Genomic DNA, 21,678 nt, shown 5'->3' with positions numbered 1-21,678 from the left:
TTACATTATGTACTTTGCCTCAAGGGAACGCTTATAACCCAGCTGACAGCCCCTGGCATTCATTGTGTCAGCAATTATGAACTAGCCAGTTTCTTCTCCCCTCACCTCTACCACATGCACATGCAGACACACCCTATTGGTCAATACCAGCTCAGGATTTAGGAGAAATTATGCAGTACCTTCCAAACCTGGGTCAACTAGTTGTATCACGTTGAGCAATATGCAGATGCTTCAACCTCTGAACCACATCTACCCTGATCCGGTGACTGTGTGTTTTTTTCCCAAAGGGAATGATTCAGTCTGCTAGTAACATGTTGTACAGAGCAGTGGAAAAATCTCTGAATAAAGGGACAGGCTCCTTAAGGTCATGGCTGTGTGTTTTGTTTTCATGCAAGCACTTGACATTCGATTTTCATTGCTAGCATCCCTACTGCAACAGAATAAATGCTTGAAGTGAAAATTAGATATTTCCACAGGAGATACCTCTTGAAGATCTTGGTTTCTACCACTCCATGGTACAAGAAGAGGGGAGAGTGGGTCCAAATATGGCATCGGATGGAGTGAAGGGAGAGGAGGGTCAAAAGATGGATAAGAGATATGAAGTTAATAAGTAAGTGTCATGGGGTGGTTTCCGAATTATGTTTCAAGAGGGTTTTTTTACATTATAATTTTTGTTAAGAAATACTCTATGTTCCTCACCACCTGAGTTGCTCAGAATCTCATGGTTCTTCACCTTCCATGGGAGCTTTGGAATTACCATAGTACAGGGGTTCCCAACGCGGCGCCCGCCAGGGCATCTAAGTGCGCCCACGTACTGGCCGGCGGACGAGCATCCGCCGAAATCCACCGAGACGCAGCGTCATCTAGATGCGTCACCGCCAAAATGCCGCCGATTTTCGGCGGCATTTCGATGGCGACGCCTATTGATGTTGCCGCTTGTCGGTGGTATTTCGGCGGATGCTCGTCTGCCGCCACGGTCCTCCGTGGCTCGTCGTCTGGCGCCCGCCAGACAAAAAAGATTGGGGACCACTGCCATAGTACACTCTCCGGTGCCTGATTCTCCACTGTCCTGCACTTTGTGTAGTTGCTTATACACTTGTACAAAATAAGTGCAAAATGCTACTGCATCTAAATAATAACCATCCACACCCAGTTGGGAAGGTATAAATGACTACATAAGGTGCAAGACAGTGGAGAGTCAGACCCTGTTTTTTTCCTCCTCTCTGGGCATTTATAGTGTACCCACCACTGTGGTATTTAGGTGCCATGTTGCAACGATGGGGATCCCTTCACCTATATTCATCTTCTGATCCCACAGTAAAATACCCATGGTATTTTAATCACACTTTGAGGTGATTTATTGTAAATCACACAGACTCACACTTCTTATTTAAAAGTTTCTATAGGAATTCCATATCAGTCCTAGGGTAAACAGTGTGACCCTTAATCCAGTTACTTCACTGTGGGACTGAGACATACATATATACTATTGGTTGGACATTTCATACATTTCTCAGAACAACTTAGGACTGATAGCAAGGTTTTCAATTATGCCTTAGAATAAAAGGTCCATAAGGGGACAGGAATTGAGGAAGTTAGCCTAGAAGGCGAGTTGCCAAGGTGTATGTTTGATATAGGGATATGCGGCGCGCACACACACACACACACACACACACACACACACACACACACAGAAATTAATTCATGTGGATGTTCCTCATTAGTAAATGAATAGAATTAGATTGTTCTCTGTGTACTTCCTAACTGAAGCTCCTGTTAAAGTCATGCATATTGAGTGAAACCCTCGCCCCAGGGCAGTCCATGGGAATTTGTCATCAACTTCAAAGGGGCCAGAACTCTTGCTGAAAAAAATTCTATCCTGAAAAATTAAATGGAGTGTGTGACAATATTCTTATACACATAAGCATGTCATTATATGGTGACTTACCAAAATCTCGAGCATCTGTTCTTGCACCAGGCTGTTTAAATGGATGCACCACTTTTATTTCAGCAGGTGGCAAAAATGATGGTTTCAGGCTGATTGTGACTATAACCTTTCCTGTAAATTTACTGGCTCTCCGGATCGTGTCAGTTTTCGGGTCTGGATAGTAGAAGTGCTCAGCAAACAGAGATATGCCAAATAAATGGTGTCTGGAGTGGAAAGGAAACAACAAATAAGTAACATTTGATTTCATCCCTATTTAATCATTTGCTTAATGTCTCCTGAAAACATGGAACATAGATCAACCATGTTTGCTTCAGATACCCTGATATACTTTTTATCAGAAATTAAAACCTGTGAACACATGATTGAATGGTTTGTGAGGTATGGTATGACAGTTGAAATGTCACTATGGACACAATATACTGTTGCTCACAACATAGCACACAACATACTGCAGACACAGTGGGGCCAGCCAAACAATTACTAACAACTCCTGCAGCTTGAGTGACTAGTTGACCAGGACTGCCCTGTTTCACAGAGAAAGTCCTGATATTCTGGCTAACTCTATTGAACCCATGGTTTAAAATGGACAACACACTATGCCATGTGCCTTTGTGGAAGGAACAGTGCCTGTTAAGCATCCCCATTTCTTTGAGAGGCTACTGATTTCTAGCCCCCTCGGCTGGGTTCCTGAGCCTCTCAGGAGCAAGAGAGAGGCTGGAAATTCTGCATAGATGGCTAGCAAGAGCAGTATGCTGGCATCCATTTCCCAGAATATTCACATGGGGGGAAGAAGAAGGAGACTCTGCCCCTTCCAGAGCTCAAGGGAAAATAATATTGCCCCAGAGAACACTGGGAAACTCAAAGGAGGAAGTGGGGAGCTAGAGAGACTGGGTTGATGGGATGTGGGTAAATTCAATGGGAGCAACTCAGAGATTTGACAGTGTGCAGAGAAACTTAGATTTTATGGTAATTGTATGCAAATGAGATGACACATACTGAAACATACAATTAGGTGGCACTTTATTTGCATAAAACCTCCCAATTTCCAGACCTAGAGCCTTAACAGATATGTTTTCTGGACCAGACATAGGGCAGTTGATACAAAACACAATTTTTCTAAGGCAGTTTGTCTAAGGAGTAAATCATGTATACCAGGATGTGATAAAACCTTGTCTACAACAGAGAATTGTACCATTGCAACTTCCATTGGTGTGATTCTACTGATGTAAGTTGCAATGATGCAGGATATCCATAGTAGGCATCCTTTTTTCAAGTGCATGATTGCAATGTGTCCACACCGTAATCCTGTACCATTGCAGAAGCACTAGCGGCCAGATATTTAAAGTGCAGATAGGCACCTAGTAGGATTTTCAAAAGTGCCCAAGTCCCACTAATTTCAAAGTTGATTGAAATCAATGGGAGTTAGGTGCCTAGGTTCTTTTTAAAATTCCCACTGGGTGCCTATCTGCACCTTTAGGCACTCAAATACATTTAATAATCTAGCCCCTAGGTAACAATCCCACAGTTCCTAGAAGATCCCCAGGACTGGTGCCTTAATACAGGAGATATAGATTTCCTGAAGTCCACAGTCCTGGTCTTTCTTCCACACCTCGTAAAGTGTATGCAAAAGGAGCTTAGTCTTGTACAGCTCCTAAAATGTCCATCATTTGAGGACATTAACCCATTCTCAGGAAGTGAACAGGATGACAGAGGGGGCAGGGATGGTAGTATCTGACTGGAATGCAGGATGGGGAGTTGGTGGGGGGACTGATATACCAGGGCCCATTGGGGACAGTTGGTACTGAAAGAGGGGGTTTTCCCTAGCATCTTGAGGTCTATAGGTGAGGGGGACCATTCCTGAGCACCTCCTACAATGTGAAGAGATAGATGTGTGCTGATACAGACCTCAGGAAGAAGTCATTGGAAGGGTAAAAGGAACATTCTGGTACAGTGCTGGCAATTACAGGAGAGCAACTGTCTCTGTCCATGTTGCGGTCAGTGCATTACTGCAGAGTGACCTGACGCAGAACGCAGCAAAGATGAGCCTTGCTCCAAGCAAAAGCAATGTGCCCAATTGCAAGCACTCGTGTGTGTTCAATGTCACAAGTGCTTGTAATGCCAAAATTCTCTAGTGTAGACAAGGCTTACGATGACCATACGTGACGGAGACACTCATTGTCACTATTTCTGTTTCTCTGGAACTGACCACAGCAGTAAAATCAGCAGAGAATTGGACAGTATGTAGATCTAGTGCTGCCAGGGTCAGGAAAGCCTCCAGATTCAGCAGCTGAAGAAGACGGCAAGATTATATATGACTATCAGACAGAAGAGGAAGACAAGACATGATTGGTGATCTGAGCACAGGCTGGAAGCCCACACTCCTCCATTGTCCTCTGAACCCACCTGCTGTGACCTGTGGCAAATCACATAACTTCTTTGCCTCAGTTTCTCCATATACAGGAAGGAGCTAATAATAATACATAGCTACTTAAAAGGAGAATCCTGAGAATTAATGAGTTGTCATTTGCTAAAAGCTTAGGAGATGAAAAGTGCCAAGGAGGAGTACTATTCAGACAGCAATGAAAATGGGTTGTTTGTTCTATTTTCCTATCATCTTCTGGTTATATATTGGTTATTCTGAAAATGTTGTGCCATTTTGTCTGTACTTTACAATCTTTATTATTTCCAGACTCAAAGAAGAAGGGGAAGAGGATGTCTTTATCTGATATAACTCTAAAAAATATTTAGTTTCCTTCTATCCAACACAGAAAAACTTACGGGGCAAAATGTTTGGGCAAATGAATAGAGCCACCATTATAGTCACATGATCCAATGCGTGAAACATCTTCCTCACTATCATACTGGATCCAAAAGAGTCTCGTGTCAATAAAATCCAGTGAGATGGTCTTTATTTTTTCTGTGGTCCTCAAAACACTTCTCATGTCAGTTCCATCAAGGATTGCTCTGTGAACGCTGGAAAGAGCACCGTCTGAAGACCAAAATACAAACCTAAAGACAAAAAAGGGTCATATTTTGAAAGAACTATTTGCAAGATAGTGCAGCAGCTGATGCAAATTATCTGTTTAGCCCTCCCTTTTTAGAGTATTCTTCATTTTTAATCACAGTACTCCCAGAACAGAAACATCTAATTCAGAAGTTGAGTAATACCAAGATATCTGTTGCATGAAGGACAAGTCAGATATGCAGAAACTGTCTACCAGAAACAGAATGTTTACAAAATACCCTTCTTCAATACTTGTGCAGTATCACTTGAAAGTCCATAAAAGATATATATCTAAGTGGATTTGAGTCTTGCTCTTGACATACTGTTGCCATTATCCTTTACATCTCTTAAAGACCTTCGAGGCTTGCAAGCTTAAAGGCTCTCTGTCATTTAGGCAAATAATTTTAATACATTTGTTGCTTATCAGATACATTTTTAAAAATACCTTTCCTACTTTTTTTTTTAACTGCAGATGTATCAGAAGTGCCAAGTCTAGTCTCCCCTGGTTTTGCTGGAGGAGCAGTTGTGGGTCTGAGAGTTTACACATTGTGAGCTCTCTCTCACTTTAATTAAATGGGTGACCATCATTTCTCCAAAATGTTCGTTAGCTATTGGAGTTAAATAGATGTCAACAATTACAAATTAAAAAAGGAGCTTTATACAGTCTGACTAAAAACAGCGTCAGCACTCAGTTCTTAGCTTTCTGCATATTTCTCCCATTATATCATAATTTCACAAGTTCTTCAGTCACTACAGAGACTTCCAGAACAGACAAGATCTGAGTGTCTAATATAAATAATTAGCAGGAAAATAAAACCTTAAACAATAAAGGGGGGAAATATAGCTTTCTTTATATATAAAAAGTAAATAGGGCAAACACCTTATTTTCCCCCTTTTCAGGACACCTTTAAGATAGGAAATAACTCTGGTTACTGCGTTGTATCTTTTAACAACTGGTGACTGTCCAACGGCAACCACTGTAGTGCTAAGATTCATTTTATAATTTTTTTCACATTTAAAAATGTTTTCAAGGGGACTGGATGGCTGAGGGAATTAGGTAACAAGACACGAGAAACTCCCCAAGGAAGATCCAGTTTAGTGGTGACCAAACATTGTTTCCAAAAGTGCAGTTGTGATCTAGCAACACCCTTGTTGACTCTCCCCAACAGAGAAGACAGTATTGTCACCAGGAACCTGTCATCCCTACAGGGATGCCTGCAAGTCAGGGAAAAGGCACATGACTAGGGAAAGCCTGCACTGCTTCTGGCTATGTTGTATCTCTTCTGTGGATAAATACAACTCTTCCGTTCCAAGCAATTTCAATCCAGAATCTGTTTTATAGGAACTTAACTGAAAAATACCTGTTCTACTATTTTATTGATTTCTTTTAATCTAAATATTAGGGCACAGTCAAAATATGGCCATTATCCTGCACACACTTACGCATGCCCAATGAGACTATTTACTTGTGCAAAATTACTTGTTCTCCTTGAGGTTTGGAGGATCAGGGCCTATATTTTCACATGACCTGGCTTGGCCACAGTTCCTCCAACAATATATGGATAGTTGTTTTATTTTACAGGATTAGGGTTTTTTTTAAATTCTGTTTGCTTCTTTCTTTGTTTTACGATTACACACAGAAATTCCAAAATTATCACATTGCATTGGTTTGATAGCACTGAAATTGTTAGACATAAATATCCCATTCAGACCAAAAGTGTAAAATCATACTGAATTTGAAAGAAATACAATGCTTCTTAAAAGTACAAAATAATAAAGCCACAAAGCCTGTGTATTATCATTATTCTTATTTATATCATACCCGGAGGCCATAGTCAAGAAAGGGCCTAACTGGGTAGGTGCTATAAAAATGCAGCAGAAAGACTCAGTACCTGCACCTGGAAGTTTACAATCTAATTCTTGTGGTATGTGCTAGGTCAATCTGATACAGAAACAACAGATGAAAAAATGTTTTAGTAAGGACAACATGAGGTGGCTACTATAGCAATTTTCAAGCACGGCAATAATAATCGTTCGCTCTTTTATGGTGCTTGTTATCTCAGGATACCAACATGTTTTAAAAAGTGGGTTAAATTATATAATCTCCATTTTACAGGTGGAGAAACAGAGAAACACAGAACAATTAAAGGCCCAGTCCAATCACATAAACTTCCATTAATTTCAGCACGAGTTGGATCAGGCCCACGTGACATGCGCAAAGTCACATAGCAAATTAGTGGGAGGAATTGAAACCAGATTGCCTGACTCACATTCCCTTGCAGTACCCCTAGACAACAGCGCCTCCTCTACAGATTCTTGATCATGTCTAAACTCCACAAAGGAAATAGAGTAATACAGAAAAAGGTTGCTTTATTATTATTCTGTAGCAAAACCAGCCAAGCATATCTTGAGAAAAATGTGATTATTAATTTAGCTATCATGCTGATCTTCATTACTTGAGAGTTGTACACATTTCCAGGAAGATATATTTCTTCTTAGTTTCTGACATTGCATATGTTTGTCCCTGTGGAAATTAATTCACTGACTGCTTGACTTCACTATATTAATATTAAAATAGAACCATCAGGACTTTCAGACAAGCAGACTGTGCTAAAATATAAAAATGATACATAAGAAAGTAGACTTCTAGGAGGACCTAAACAGTTTATTAATAGCTAACTAGCCTGACACAGCAGCATGTGAGTAATGCTTTAAAATAAATCCCTAGCTGATCACACATAGGTGTATATATACACCTTAGTCTGTCTGCAGAGTTCATAACAGTTTAGCAAATATATTTTCATTATTCCATTCACAAAATGTTTTTATGTGGCTTTAGGCTGAAAGGGTACAAGGACTTGTGACAACTTCCAAATCAGTAAATGTGACATTCAGTACAGAAATAAGTAGTCTGGCATTCAGCCTTTTAAATCATACTCAAATGCCAACCCTGTGAGGAATATAGATATTGTTGGTTAGCATGAAAAGAAGGTTAGTGTGTAAGTGCAAAAGAGGAGGACACGTGAGCCTTAACATTAAAATCGACAGCGGTGACGAGTGGCTTCATTGTAAATCAAAAATGCCAACAAAAATATTTTATTGCCATATCAATATGGAGTATCTCAATGTCTCCTCTGCTGTTATTTTAAAAGTTACCAATGAAAGAGCTTTACACAGTTAAGAGAAGTCAGCACAGAGTATTCAGGGTGATGATACAAATACAAATATCTCTTCAGACCAGCCAAATCTCCCTGCATGGATGCATCTCTGAGTGGCTCTCTATGTAAATTATTTTGAGCCTAGAGAAGCTCCCTTATCAAGTCTAAAACACTAACATTTATAGAACAGTAACAGCAGTCAGTAGCTTTACAATCGGTATACAAGCTGACCAAAATTGGAGGCAAATATAATAGAAAGAGGGGAACAAAGAAAACCACTATGGCATTAGCTGAGGGGCTCCGTGCCTGTGAACGCTCCAGGTAAACAAAATGTCCAGGCCCGCTAGCGGCTGACCTAATAGGGCAGGAGCCAAAGTTTGCCAATCCCTGAAATATAGGGTCGGCTTATGAAAGGGTCATACATTTTTTGCTAATTTTACCTATCCATCTTGGGGGGTCGGCTTATAAACGAACGGGCTAATAAACGAGTATATACGGTAAGTACTATATGTTTAATACGAATTGTGTTCTAGATTGGGGCTTCTCAGCATTTTCAGGCATCTTTCCTGCTTTACCAAATGAAGATCAAGCTCATTCCCCTTAAGTCCTCCACCTCCATCAACTGAGACCTCATTGGCTCCTTCCCTGACAACCAATAACCTCCTCATTCCTCTTCCCCCTGACCTAACCCCATCTCCTCCCCTGCAATCAGAGCTCTTTCCCCTCACTTTAATGATGAACTAGGGAGGTCAGTCTCTGTGTTGGACTCTGCTGCTGCCACCTGCCACCCTATTTATCTTTATTGTGTTCTTGGGGAAGTTGTAACAATCACTTGACATTTGATCAACATACTGTACGCAAGCTGTTCTGTTAGCCTACAAGAAGCCATCAGAGCATTTGGTTATTTTGAGACTGATTCGAAGAATTTATAAACTTAGGCAGAGTTACCTTTTCCCAGGGTCAACAACAATACTTGTGGGATGACCTACATCCTTTAAAAGGACTCGTGAATTGTTTCCATTCATGTCAGTTGCTTCAATAGTTGCTTTTTGGTGGTTGGCCCAAAGAATATCTTGATTTATCCAGTTGATGGCAAACCCTGCAAAACCTTTTTCAACATAGCGTAGTCTCTGTAAACAGAAATTAAAAACATAAAAAAAAACCAACCCAAATTACCATCCGGAAGTCGTCACCAAACAAACTAGTGACCTGCAAACACATTGAGGCTTCCATTTAAATCCACTGGCTGGCCTCTTTTTAATGGCACCACAGAGACTGGATTTCCTTGCTTGCTCTTTAATCACCTTGATTTGTGCTGCATTTCTCTCCTCCTGTCACCTACATCTTTAAGCACAAACCATTGAGTTAAGTCATGCTAAGCAAGGATGAGCTGTTCTCAAATGAAAATCAGGCAGGGGTATCCCAAAGTTGCCCAGATTTTCCTTTTACCAAAATTTATCTTGTATTTCCTAAGCTATAAAATATCCATTCACACACTGGAAAAAGCCCTAATCCTTCAAGTTCATACATGCAGGATAAGTCAATGAGGCTGCATGTAGACACAGGAGTTCACCTATGAGGTGTTCATTGTAGTCCACTGCAGAACTGACAGCATCTTGGGGTCTGGAAGTGCTGAAGTTCCTTTGTCTTTGCCACACAACCTTAGTCAGATATAGAGCACAGCTGTTTCTGAGCAAGAGAGGTAAGGCTGAAAGGAGTGTTCATGTAACCTTAGGTCTCAATTAGTAGTTTCAAGAAAAATGTCAGGGGAGTTACGTACATTCTCTTCATACTAGCCATGCCAGCTTGGGTTTCTGAAAAAGTCTATTTGAGAAAATCCCATAATTCCAGTGATATATTTAAAGCTGGTAGAAATTAGTACTGTCTGCGAGAACAACAAACCTAGATTTGTCTGAATTTCCTCCCCATAGCCTTTATTCTATCACCATCCCCTCACCTTATTAAAGAGATCACATGTATTGTGAATGCCAGTGGGGTAGCCCACTGAACACAGACCTCCCTGTTGCTGCCAAGGCTACTGTGCCAGGGACGCACACTTCAATGCTACAATTGCAAATCTGTTTAAGCAGAAATTGCACCACTGTATCTGAAGAGTAGCCCCTCACATCAGATTTGTTATTATACATGGTTTCTTGGAGAATCCCATGGCAATTACCAGCTTACCTCTTGTTTTGTGCCGTTCAGGTACACTCGTTGCAGAAGCCCTTTTTCAGAGTCCACCCAATACATTTTCTCTTCTTTGTAATGAAAATCTATGAGCACTGATACGCCAGCATTGGCAACTAGCCGTTCGTGATTGGTCCCCTCTCCGTCAATTCTAAAGATGGCATTTCCATGGCTAAAAATTAGGAATGGTGCAGGATCTGGGGGGGGAAGGGAGGGAAGAAATGTGGTCATACATTGGTATTTTTCTTTCATGACACTAAATTCTTTTCAGCACTATGCCCATCACAGAGTTGGGAGGAACTTATAATACTCATACCTCACAATGTTCTGCATTCAAAGGGTCACCACCCATTTTAGTCCCAGGGTTATCTATGTTTCACACAAGTGTGATGCCCCCTCACTTTTTATTGTGGAAAATCAACAGAATAAAAAATTACAGACTCATGAAACAGAGAATACAGAAAGAGTTATTTACACTGAAAGATGGAATCCCACAGCATTTTAAGTTTCCTGGATGAATACTATTTTTGGTGACCCTCATTTTGGGTCTCAGTCAAACTGTGTGGGGCCATCTTTGAGCTTTAGCACCTGAGAGGTACAATGTTACTAAATGGAAAATCAAAATAAAGCAATTACTGAGTAAAGCCAAGATTTTCAAGAATTGACATGCCTACATGTCTACTATAGCATACCTCTCAGGGCCCAGAAATCTGAAGACTTCATACAAATGATTCAATGCTCTAATCTGGATATTTGATAAATATGGAGCTCTTTAATAACACAGACAACAGCAACTCTCTTGATAAACCTGATAGGGCAGCATAGAACAAGCTTTAGGAACACAGGAATTCCTATGTTCCTGCTGGCTGCGGGCTCCCCCTGAGCTGTTGTTCAGGGATTTCTAGTTTCCCCTTGAGGCTCTGCCACCAGTTGCCTTGGGCTGGGAGTGGGATCTGGCTGCCTCCTACCAGCAGCTGGGGGATGCTCTAGCTGGGCTCCTGGCCCATTGGTATGCTGGTGATGGGGTCTCCCCATCTCCTGAGCCTAGAGAGAGATGGCTACAGCACTGACTAGCCCTGAGTGGCTGCATCTGTATGGTTAGTATCCTCCTAGATCGCTCTCTCTTTGGTTAGAGCAGTCCGAGCCCTAACCACAGAGAGAGAACCAGAGAGTCCTTTCAGATCTCCACACTGGGGGATGAAGGTCCTGGTGCAGAGTAGCAGAGACTGGCCAGGTCTGAGCATAGGTAGCTCATGGGCACCAGGAAAGAGCTGCACATACAGACTCGTGCAGCCACTAGTTATTACCATTAATTCCCAGACACAATCCACATTAAGATGAAGTTAGGGTTGAGAGCACATTACTAATTTAGTGCTGCAAGTATCCTAAACTCAGGGAATCCAGAACTGAGGTTAAAGGTAAGGAATGGAAATGCATAGTTAGGGCACCCAAACAACCTTAACTCTGCCCTGTAGTGACATCATGCAATAGCCATATGACTTTGATTTGTACATTAGTGTGTCTGTGGCACCAATTTACATTAAACCAATTTATGGTCTTGTTAGATTTATTTTACCCTCATGATTCTCCCTATAGGGCAGAGTTAAGGTTGTTTGGGTGCCCTAACTGTGCATTTCCATACCTCAACGTGTTTGTGGATTTCTTTTTCAGAGATGAGGGCTTTTAGCAGAGAGGCTGTCTACCCTGATAGAAAAGTACCACCATGCATTCCCAACAGCACAGCCCTAGAGGCTCTAGCCAGAGTCAGAAGGGATGAGAGATATGATAACCCCCTGACCGTGACCAAACAGGGTCAGTTTGGCATGTGCAGCGTTGCAAGCAGTACACGTTTCTTTTCACTCAGGTAGTACAAACAACTGCTTATTGACTGATATGCTGGTGAGAGAAGGAGCTTCATTATGCCAGTCATAATTCAGCCTTTCATTTTTTTAAAAATGTCTTGCATATCAGGCTGCTGCCTAATAATTAATTTGCCACCAAACCACATTTGGAGGGGAAAGCAATAAACATTTTAAAGGTAGTTTGTATGTGTATGTTTAAAAGGTGTCTGAAACTGGTCAGAGCACATGAAGAGGGGGAAGATGCATGCAAAATCTATTAATAAAGTTATCCTGAAATGTGTAACATGGGAATCACCCCCATATATATTACAGCTATAATAGTCATCCATTCACCTCTTCGGTTTAGTTTCCAATACTGAAGGGGAAATTTTAAATCCCTCAAACCCACACCCTACCACCAGTTTTCACTGACATACTTTTAACATTCACAAGGATGAATAAGTACATCAGCTTCAATAATAGGTTTCATAAACTTTTTAAAAAATTCTTTTTAATATTAGGCATAAGCTTTGGTTCTAAACTCAGTTGTCATCATTCCTATAAACTTGAACTAGATGTCCTCAAGATGCATAACACTTGCAAGGTGAAGGTAGACAAATAAAACTCTGTGCCTTATCCACCTCCCATCAAGATAATGGGACTCCTTACCCCTCAAGATTCTGAGTTTGATTCTGCTTTCGAATAGCAGGTTAGGCAGCAGTTTTTGACTGGAACGCAAGATTTGGTTTATTGTTGTACATGATGAAGTTGACCAGCACACTGATTTGTATCATGGGCTCTTTTGTACTTGGAGTTTTCAAGGTATTACCCAATTATAACAGCTGCTTCTAGGATGTTAGTGACTCTCTTTTTCTGCTGTTTGCACTGCGCAAATCCATGTGAGACTATTTCAACTATGTAGACTTGGTTTACGTAAATGGTAAATGAATGTTGAACTGCAGCAAGGTTGATTTGTCTCAGGAACCTGACAGCTGTACTGCTTGCATTTTTGCCAATTACTCCACTGACCAAGAGTTTACATATATTTTGTTTTTGTCCTCTCCAGTCAGTGAATTTCTCACAACAGTAGTTTAATTGAGGGCTCTAACTGAAGGGGAATTGAACACACTGAGGAATTTTGTTTTGTTTGGGTTCCCTGTTGTTGTTGTTATTATTTAATGTTTATACTACGTTATCGTCCAGAGACACCAATCAAGTTTGGAGCATCATTGTATCAGGTGCTGTACAAACAGACAGAAAGAGACAGTCTCTGCCCCCAAAGTGTTTACAATCTATAAAACATGAAGGAATTTTGTTTGATGGGTTTCCTACTGAGTAATTTATATCCAGAGGTGGAGATATGAGCTGCAAGGCTTCTGCCCCATGTTGACAACCCCCGAAGTGAAAAGCCACCTCTCCTTTGACTGTCCACATATCATATCTGATACAGATTGTTTATATCTGATATAAAAGATACAGGACTAGGGCTTGATACTCGTATTATTCTTACAAAGAAGCACAGAAAATTACCCAAACAGCAGCTCCAGAAGCCCTTTTGGAATAGTGTTTTAAACATTGAAACTATCCCTTATAAAAATAATGATGTTCTCTGGTACCATTTTCAATTTAATGTGGGACTGTTCTCCGAAAAGCATCTGTGCACAGATGGCATTGTGAGGCTACATTATTTTCCTCTCCTTGGTGTAAACTATGTACATTTGATCTGGACAAGTAAATATAAGATAAAAATGCTTCTTTTAAACGGTCTGTGCTGCTTGTAGCCTTGTGACCTCAGCCTGGGATCCAAAAGTCAAGCTTGTTTCTGTCTGGCTCACACTTCATCAACAGTGTGAGGAAGATGCTAAAGCTAGAAAAGAGCTAACAATTCTGTTGCTGATTTGTGAGCCAGACCCAATCCAGTTCAGTCTTCCTTAGCTATACTGGCACTGGGAAGTTACCAGGAGTAAAATGTATTCAAACTTGATTTGGTCACAAGTGCTCAGATACTACAGTATTGGACATGAGAGAAGTTATTATTAATCATGCTTATTAAGGCAGTGCCTAGCGCTCAACCAAGACTGGGACCCCATTGAACTAGGACTCTGCAAACAAAAGAGTAGACAGTTCCTGCCCCAAAGAGCTTACATTCTAAATAGACAAGACAGACAGGGTATAAGGGAAAGGGGTAGCACATACAGACAGTGAACAATGTGATGGCAGCAAATGTCATGTTAGTGCCACGATTTTGGGGAGGGAGGGATAATATTAGGAGGGTTAGTTAGGAGAGGGGTGGGTGAATGGATGGATGCTATGACTCTGCACAGAGACAGGGAGCTGGTCTGTTAAGTAAGAAGGACTCATTTTTACATGCTCATTTTTCTTACCACAACCACACTTTATGTTTTGTGTGTGAACTGTCACGCTAACACCAGAGCAGGGGCCCACTCCAGTAAGCTCACTTTCCACTTTAATTTTATGTTAGCTGTGGCAGTTGTTTAATCAGCACATGACTTTTTCCCACTCCTTGTCCAGTAGCTGAGTTATGTCAAGTCAGTGCTGGGAGCAGACTAGCCTGGAATGTTTTCACATTGTGAACTGATGCTATACTGATAGATAAAATGATAACGCTCCATTCAGCAATTTAAAAATATTATCTTACCATCAGCATAACAGGACCACTTGTCATTATCCAGAGTGTAGCCAGGCAAACAGGAGCACAGATAGGATCCTGGAACATTGACACAGGTTTGGCCACAGGTACCTAGACCACCTTCAAAGCATTCATCAATATCTGAAATACAAGTACATACAGGAGAATTCAGCAAGCAAAACAGAACAAAATACTAAAAGAAAGCATGTATATGACTCAGCTAGTCTATACTATAACGTGTTAACTACAGATTTTTAATCTCCCATTATTAAAAGAGTAGGATGACTATATGGTATCATTAGCAATGGGTCTGTGGCTTTGTCAGTCAAGCTTATGGTAAGTATAAGTGAGGTGGGAGACTGTGGGTGTTGTGCTGAGAGAGTTGTGTTGATTTGTGTGTGGATTGTGTTGTGCTGGGAGTGCATGGAGGCGAATGAAGGGTGTGTGCTGCAGAGAGGGCATGTGTGTATTTGGGGTTATTGTGTGTGCCGGTTGTGTTGTTGTGAGTGGGTTGTGTTGTGCTGAAATTGTTGAAATGCAAACTAGCCGTAGAGTAAGGGTGGTGATTGGTTGTTACTTCTGCTATCACAATGGTCTAGAGGACTCTAGGCATCGCATAGATACATGCCTCTCTCTAGCTGTACGCTGCACAGGTGTAATTCGTAATCAAAATGGCTGAGAATTTCAAAATTGGACAGTAACAGGCCATGAAACCTGGTGATATTTTGATCAAAAAGAACTCTAACCCATACTTGCAGCTATTTTCATTGTGCACACTGACTCAGACATTTTAGGCTTCAGAGTGACCACACAGAATGACATTCCATTAATCATATTATATAGCTTCTTTGTTACTACAAGGGGTTTGTTCAGTTATTTATTTGTAAGGGACAAGCCAGGGAAATCCCCCTTCTATCTAATGACTATCCATTGTAACTAACAACTCTCCATTCTAAACTAATGTTCAGTAGCTTCACAGGCAAAAAGGAATGTATTTGTCCCCTGCTCTTGTTTGTTTCTGAGGTTGACATTATAATTTGCTAAATGAATTTTGACACACTACCTCAGTCTGCAGCTGCCTGACTTCTCCCTGCCAGTTCTCCCCCCACAACCTCCCCTTCTGCAGTAGGCATTGTAAAACACGCCTGAATGTCAAGGCATTCCCATTTTAAACTGCATCTAGGACATTTGGGATTCAGCTGAGTCTTGCATAGAAAAATCAGACCCTTTGAGTTCTGAGAGCAACAAGCCCAAACCAAACACCAGTCCAGTGCAACCAGTGAATCAGTTAGAAACGCTGACTTCTTAACTGACAGATTAGTCTAGAGCCTTCAGGAATCAAAAAAATGCTTGATGTATTTATGCTGTATTATCGGGACTTGACGCAACAGCTACAAGAGTGAAGGACTTTTGGAGAATAAGGTCATTCCTGAAGAGCAGGTTTTATTTGGTGGTATATATGGGAAAAGGAATTAAACACTTAGGGACCACTCCTGTGAGGAGCACATCCACAGAATACAGAGAGCCCTCAGTTCCGACTGAAATCAAATGCAGCTGATGGCAACACTCAGTAGGTGTTCAGCGCTTAGAACCATCAGGGTCTTATGTATTTGTTAGCGTACATCAGAGGAAGCTAACTGGTACAGACATATAAGGTGCTCTTAATTAATGACTTTTACCCTGCATAAAATCCATTTTTCTGTCCATTATGAAGGGAGAAAAAAGCATATCAAAGGCTTCTTTTTGGCAATTTATCAACACGGTAAGTACAAGAATGTACACAAACAGAAAATGCAGCAAGAGAGCATTTGAAAAGGGCTGCAATTGATTGCAAGACAAAAAGGACACTGATTCCTGAACACATCTTTTCCTAAAAAGTCAGGAATACAGTTCAGAGAATTATAGTCACTGCATAGGTTGCTGAGGATTTTCCTTCTATATTCCTGACCTAGACTTTGCAACAACCAAACAAGAGAAAACCTGGAGAACCCACCCCAAATTTTAATTTTAGCCCAGTGCAAACTGAAAGAGGGCTTTGGGAATTCACTGAAGGCTGTGTGAATGCTCCTCTAGTTCAAATATGATCAAGAAAACTCCTAGTCATGCATCGCAGTATACCTGTAGAGAGACTTGATTTAAGGTGCTTTCGATAATCAGGGACACAGCTATTGCACTTCCTCTCCAGATAGCTCAAGAAACCGACCTTGATCCTTGCACCATAACAAAGGTTCAAGTTTTTCACAAAACTCAGCTGTTCTTGAACAATTTCTCCAATTAATTAGGTGGAGCAAACCCAGCATTAAATCTATCTTTCTTCCACTTTTATTGGCTTCTACATTCCCCTTCCTCGGTAATTCCATTTCAGCCACTAGAGAGTGTAATCTCTGCCCCAATGTCTTCAAGCACAAAGGCACCAACAGCAGATACCATAGAGGCAGCAACTTTCAGTGCTTCAGATATGTCTGAATCAGAACCATCAGTATAAGGTAACTATGTCAGGAGGTGCTCCAATCCTTTTCTTAGCTGCTGGGCTGTGAAGGAAAAGCTGCTCCTCAGTGGGTAAAATAAATCAGGTTTACATTTTGAAATGTGGCTTCCCTTGGGACGTGCACTACTGTGTGTGCACAAATCATTTTTGTGCACAGGTTTCTCACACTATCACTTTAGCGCAAAAACAACAGACTTTACAAATACAAACCCCCTCTGTGTGTGCAAACTAAGCACCGACTTCATGAAACTGGATTTTGCATTTGTAAGTTCTAGAATGTATATGAATAAGGGATAACACATCAAAAAGGGTGATTACAAGTGTCTGTGCGCAGAAGTGAAGGCTGAATTGAGACTTTTGAAAACAGCCCAGATCTAAACTCATTTCCCCTTGCTCTCTTCAAACTCTCTTCCCTCAATCTCTGCTTCACACCTTCTATCATGCCATCCTGCCCCCATGCTTTGAACTGCCTCCCACTTCTCTGGTGACAAGCAACTTCCCTTTCTCCTTAAAAATAACTCCTGGCATAGAGCTCCAACATCTGCACCTATTGTTTATTAAACTGTTATTCGGTGTATTATATTTCCCTAAATTAGACAGCATGAGCCGTACAGCAGTATATACATGACAAATAATAATAACTGAATATAAAGCCCATCCCAAAAGTTCTGTAGCTGCCCAGTATAGAGAAAAACAAGAAATGCTTTCTACCCATGTACAAGCCTTTTACTCAAATACACAGTGAAACACACAGCAGTATGTTGTTCAGAGCGGATTGCCAACATGTTTAGCTGGCTACACAGAGGAACTCTGCAACATAAAACAAAAGAGAACCATAAAATCGTACTTCCTCCTGCTCTTTACCAATACAAAATCTAGTGACAGAATCAGTGGCATCATTTATTTTATTTTGAATTTATGAAATCTGACCATCAGTCACTGGACAAATTTACATATATTTTATGCATAATATTATGCTGGATGACATTAGCCCTAAAGATAATCCAGCTATCACCATAAGCACTTAGGGAAAAGTCTGAAAAACAGATGAGCAACGTACTCTGCCCTGTAGGTGAATGGACTCTCACTTTTCAGACCAATGGGAGAACTGAATTCCAAAGCCAGGGACACTCTACTAAGTAAACCCTGGCATTCAGATCTGGGAACTATGAGCCAAAGTGCCCCGTCTTATTTCATTCTCAATATGTTGAGGAAGGAAAATAAACAGCAAATTTTGATCCAGCTTCTGAGCAGTGTTTGAAATGTGCTTAGCACAGCTCTAGAAGGCATGGGGCACACGTGGTTTTTTTATACCACTTTTATGATCCCCCTGGATTCTGAGGCCTGTTAACTTCCTAGCGTAGTTACAGTCGCTTAAAGACTGCTCTAATTTACACGCAGATGCCCAAATATGCTGTTCTGGCAACTGGAGATAGCTGGAGCAAAGATTCACCCTGGTCATGCCACTCGTCCCTCAGACAGGACCCCTCTGCTAGGGGCTGGGTGGAAGAAGCACAGAACTGCTACTTTGGCGCTATGCCATCTTTATACAATGGAAGTTCTGCTGTTTTGTTCCTTAAGTTCCCAACTGCAAAATGGGAATAATAACTTTCCTAGACCCTGGGTTTGTTGTGAGGAGAAGTTCACTACTGTTTGCGAGGTGCTCACATGCTACAGTAGTGGGGACTTCATAAATCTCTAGCTAGACAGCTACTTCCTCAGAAAGCTTAGTAATAATTATTATATAACAAGCCCCTCTCCTCAATTTCTTCTAAAGGTTTTCTTTTGAAATATCTGGTTATATGATTGATTTTGATAGTAGTCTTTTGAGACAGATTCCTACCATGCTGTCCTTTTGTATATCATTTATTTCAATATATATCCTTTGCAAAGAAAGCCTTCTTTTCCTTCTTCCTAAACCTCTACATGAAGGTTATTAGCCTACCACATTGAACTCTGCAAAATGCTACTGTGAATGTCCCCTAAACGTCACAGTGTTAGGCCAGGTCAAGCAGATTCATTGTCCCTTCATGGCGTACATGCATTGAAATAAGTTAGACAAAAGAGCAACTTCAACAAAAGTTTCCTTCCAACATGTTGCTAAGCAGATTCTTAGGATAGTTATAGCTATTAGGAAGCTGCATCTAGGATGCTTGGGACTAAACCCTGCAGCCCTTTGTCAGTCAAAACACAACAGTTTCAAATGAATAAAGGCTGCAGGATTTGGGCCTTTAATTTGAGTGCCAGCAGTATTGCCATTTGGGAGGATCAAATTATAGAATCATAGAAAGGTCAGGCTGGAAGGGATCTCGAGAAGCCATCAAGTCCAGCCCTGCTTTACTGAATCAGGACCAAATAGACCATCCCTGACAGGTGTTTGTCCAACCTGTTCTTAAAAACCTCCAGTGATGGGGATTCCATAAACTCCCTTAGAAACCTATTCCAGAGTTTAACTACCCTTGTGGTTAGAAAGTTTTTCCTAATATCTGACCTAAACTTCCCTTGCTGCAGATTAAGTCCATTACTACTTGTCCTACCTTCAGTGGACATGGGGAACAATTACTGTCCTTTTTACATACTTGAAGACTGTTAACAGGTCCACCTCAGTCTTTTCTCAGGACTAAACAGGCCTTTTTAACCTTTCCTCATAGACCAGATTTCCTAAATCTATTATCATTTCTCAGAGGGGTAGTCATGTTAGTCTGTATCAGCAAAAAGAATGAGGAGTACTTGTGGCACCTTAGAGACTAACAAATTAATTTGAGCATAAGCTTTCGTGGGCTAAAACCCACTTCATCAGATGCATGCAGTGGAAAATACAGTAGGAAGATATATATATATATACACACACAGAGGACATGAAAAAATGGGTGTTGCCATACTAGCTATAATAAGAGTAATCAATTAAGGTGGGCTATTATCAGCAGAAGAAAAAAAACTTTTGTAGTGATAATCAGGATGGCCCATTTCCAACAGTTGACAAGAAAGTGTGAGTAACAGTAGGGGGGGGAAATTAGCACGGGGAAATAGGTTTTACTTTGTGTAATGCAAGTCTAATTTAATGGTGTCCAGTTTGCAAATTAATTCCAATTCTGCAATTTCTCGTTGGAGTCTGTTTTTGAAGATTTTTTGTTGGAGTATTGCAACTTTGAGGTCTGTAATTGAGTGACCAGGGAGGTTGAAGTGTTCTCCAACTGGTTTTTGAATGTTATAATTCTTGATGTCTGATTTGTGTCCATTTATTCTTTTGAGTAGAGACTGTCCGGTTTGGCCAATGTACATGGCAGAGGGGCATTGCTGGCACACGATGGCATATATCACATCGGTAGACATGCAGGTGAATGAGCCTCTGATAGTGTGGCTAATGTGATTAGGTCCTATGATGGTGTCCCCTGAATAGCTATGTGGACAGAGTTGGCAACAGGCTTTGTTGCAAGGATAGGTTCCTGGGTTAGGGTTTTTGTTGTGTGGTGTGTGGTTGCTGGTGAGTATTTGCTTCAGGTTGGGGGGCTGTCTGTAAACGAGGACTGGCCTGTCTCCCAAGATCTGTGAGAGTGAAGGATCGTCCTTCAGGATAGGTTGTAGATCCTTGATGATGCGCTGGAGAGGTTTTAGTTGGGGGCTGAAGATGAAGGCTAGTGGCGTTCTGTTACTTTCTTTGTTGGGCCTGTCCTGTAGTAGGTGACTTCTGGCTCTGTCAATCTGTTCCTTCACTTCGGCAGGTGGGTATTGTAGTTGTAAGAATGCTTGATAAAGTGTTTGTCTCTGAGGGGTTTGGAGCAAATGCGATTGTATCTTAGAGCTTGGCTGTAGACAATGGATCATGTGGTGTGGTCTGGATGAAAGCTGGAGGCATATAGGTAAGTATAATGGTCAGTAGGTTTCCTGTATAGGGTGGTGTTTATGTGACCATCACTTATTAGCTCTGTAGTGCCCAGGAAGTGGATCTCTTGTGTGGACTGGTCTGGGCTGAGGTTGATGGTGGGATGGAAATTGTTGAAATCATGGTGGGATTCCTCAAGGGCTTCTTTTCCATGGGTCCAGATGATGAAGATGTCATCAGTGTACTGCAAGTGGAGTAGGGGCGTTAGGGAACGAGAGCTGAGGAAGCGTTGTTCTAAGTCAGCCATAAAAAGGTTGGCATACTGTGGGGCCATGTGGGTACCCATAGCAGTGCCGCTGACTTGGAGGTATACAAATGTGAAATAGTTGTGGGTGAGGACAAAGTCACAAAGTTCAGCCACCAGGTGTGCCGTGACATTATTGGGGATACTGTTCCTGACGGCTTGTAGTCCATCTTTGTGTGGAAATGTTGGTGTAGAGGGCTTCTAATTAATTAATTAATGGAGATATCCCATCTCCTAGAACTGGAAGGGACCTTGAAAGGTCATCGAGTCCAGCC

At 41.2% G+C, this 21,678-nt stretch overlaps 1 protein-coding gene across 9 annotated transcripts in view; it reads right to left on the bottom strand.

Moving 5' to 3' along the window:
• Positions 1-21,678, bottom strand: part of EGF (epidermal growth factor) — a 112,426-nt gene that overhangs the window by 81,146 nt on the left and 9,602 nt on the right. For all 9 annotated transcript variants that reach the window (XR_002889095.2, XR_010601287.1, XM_024106848.3 and 6 more), the window contains exons 2-6: positions 14,798-14,929; positions 10,295-10,494; positions 9,059-9,240; positions 4,727-4,957; positions 1,949-2,151 (exon numbers count right to left, since the gene is read on the bottom strand). Coding sequence is in view for 7 of the 9 variants with exons in the window: in XM_024106848.3 (XP_023962616.2) it covers positions 1,949-2,151; positions 4,727-4,957; positions 9,059-9,240; positions 10,295-10,494; positions 14,798-14,929 (948 nt within the window). In the remaining 2 variants the exon portion in view is untranslated. The remainder of the gene's footprint in view (positions 1-1,948; positions 2,152-4,726; positions 4,958-9,058; positions 9,241-10,294; positions 10,495-14,797; positions 14,930-21,678) is intronic.

This window comes from Chrysemys picta, chromosome 5, assembly GCF_011386835.1.
Source record: "Chrysemys picta bellii isolate R12L10 chromosome 5, ASM1138683v2, whole genome shotgun sequence".
Classification (NCBI taxonomy): domain Eukaryota; kingdom Metazoa; phylum Chordata; order Testudines; family Emydidae; genus Chrysemys; species Chrysemys picta.
This window is presented reverse-complemented; position numbering and strand designations above follow the sequence as displayed.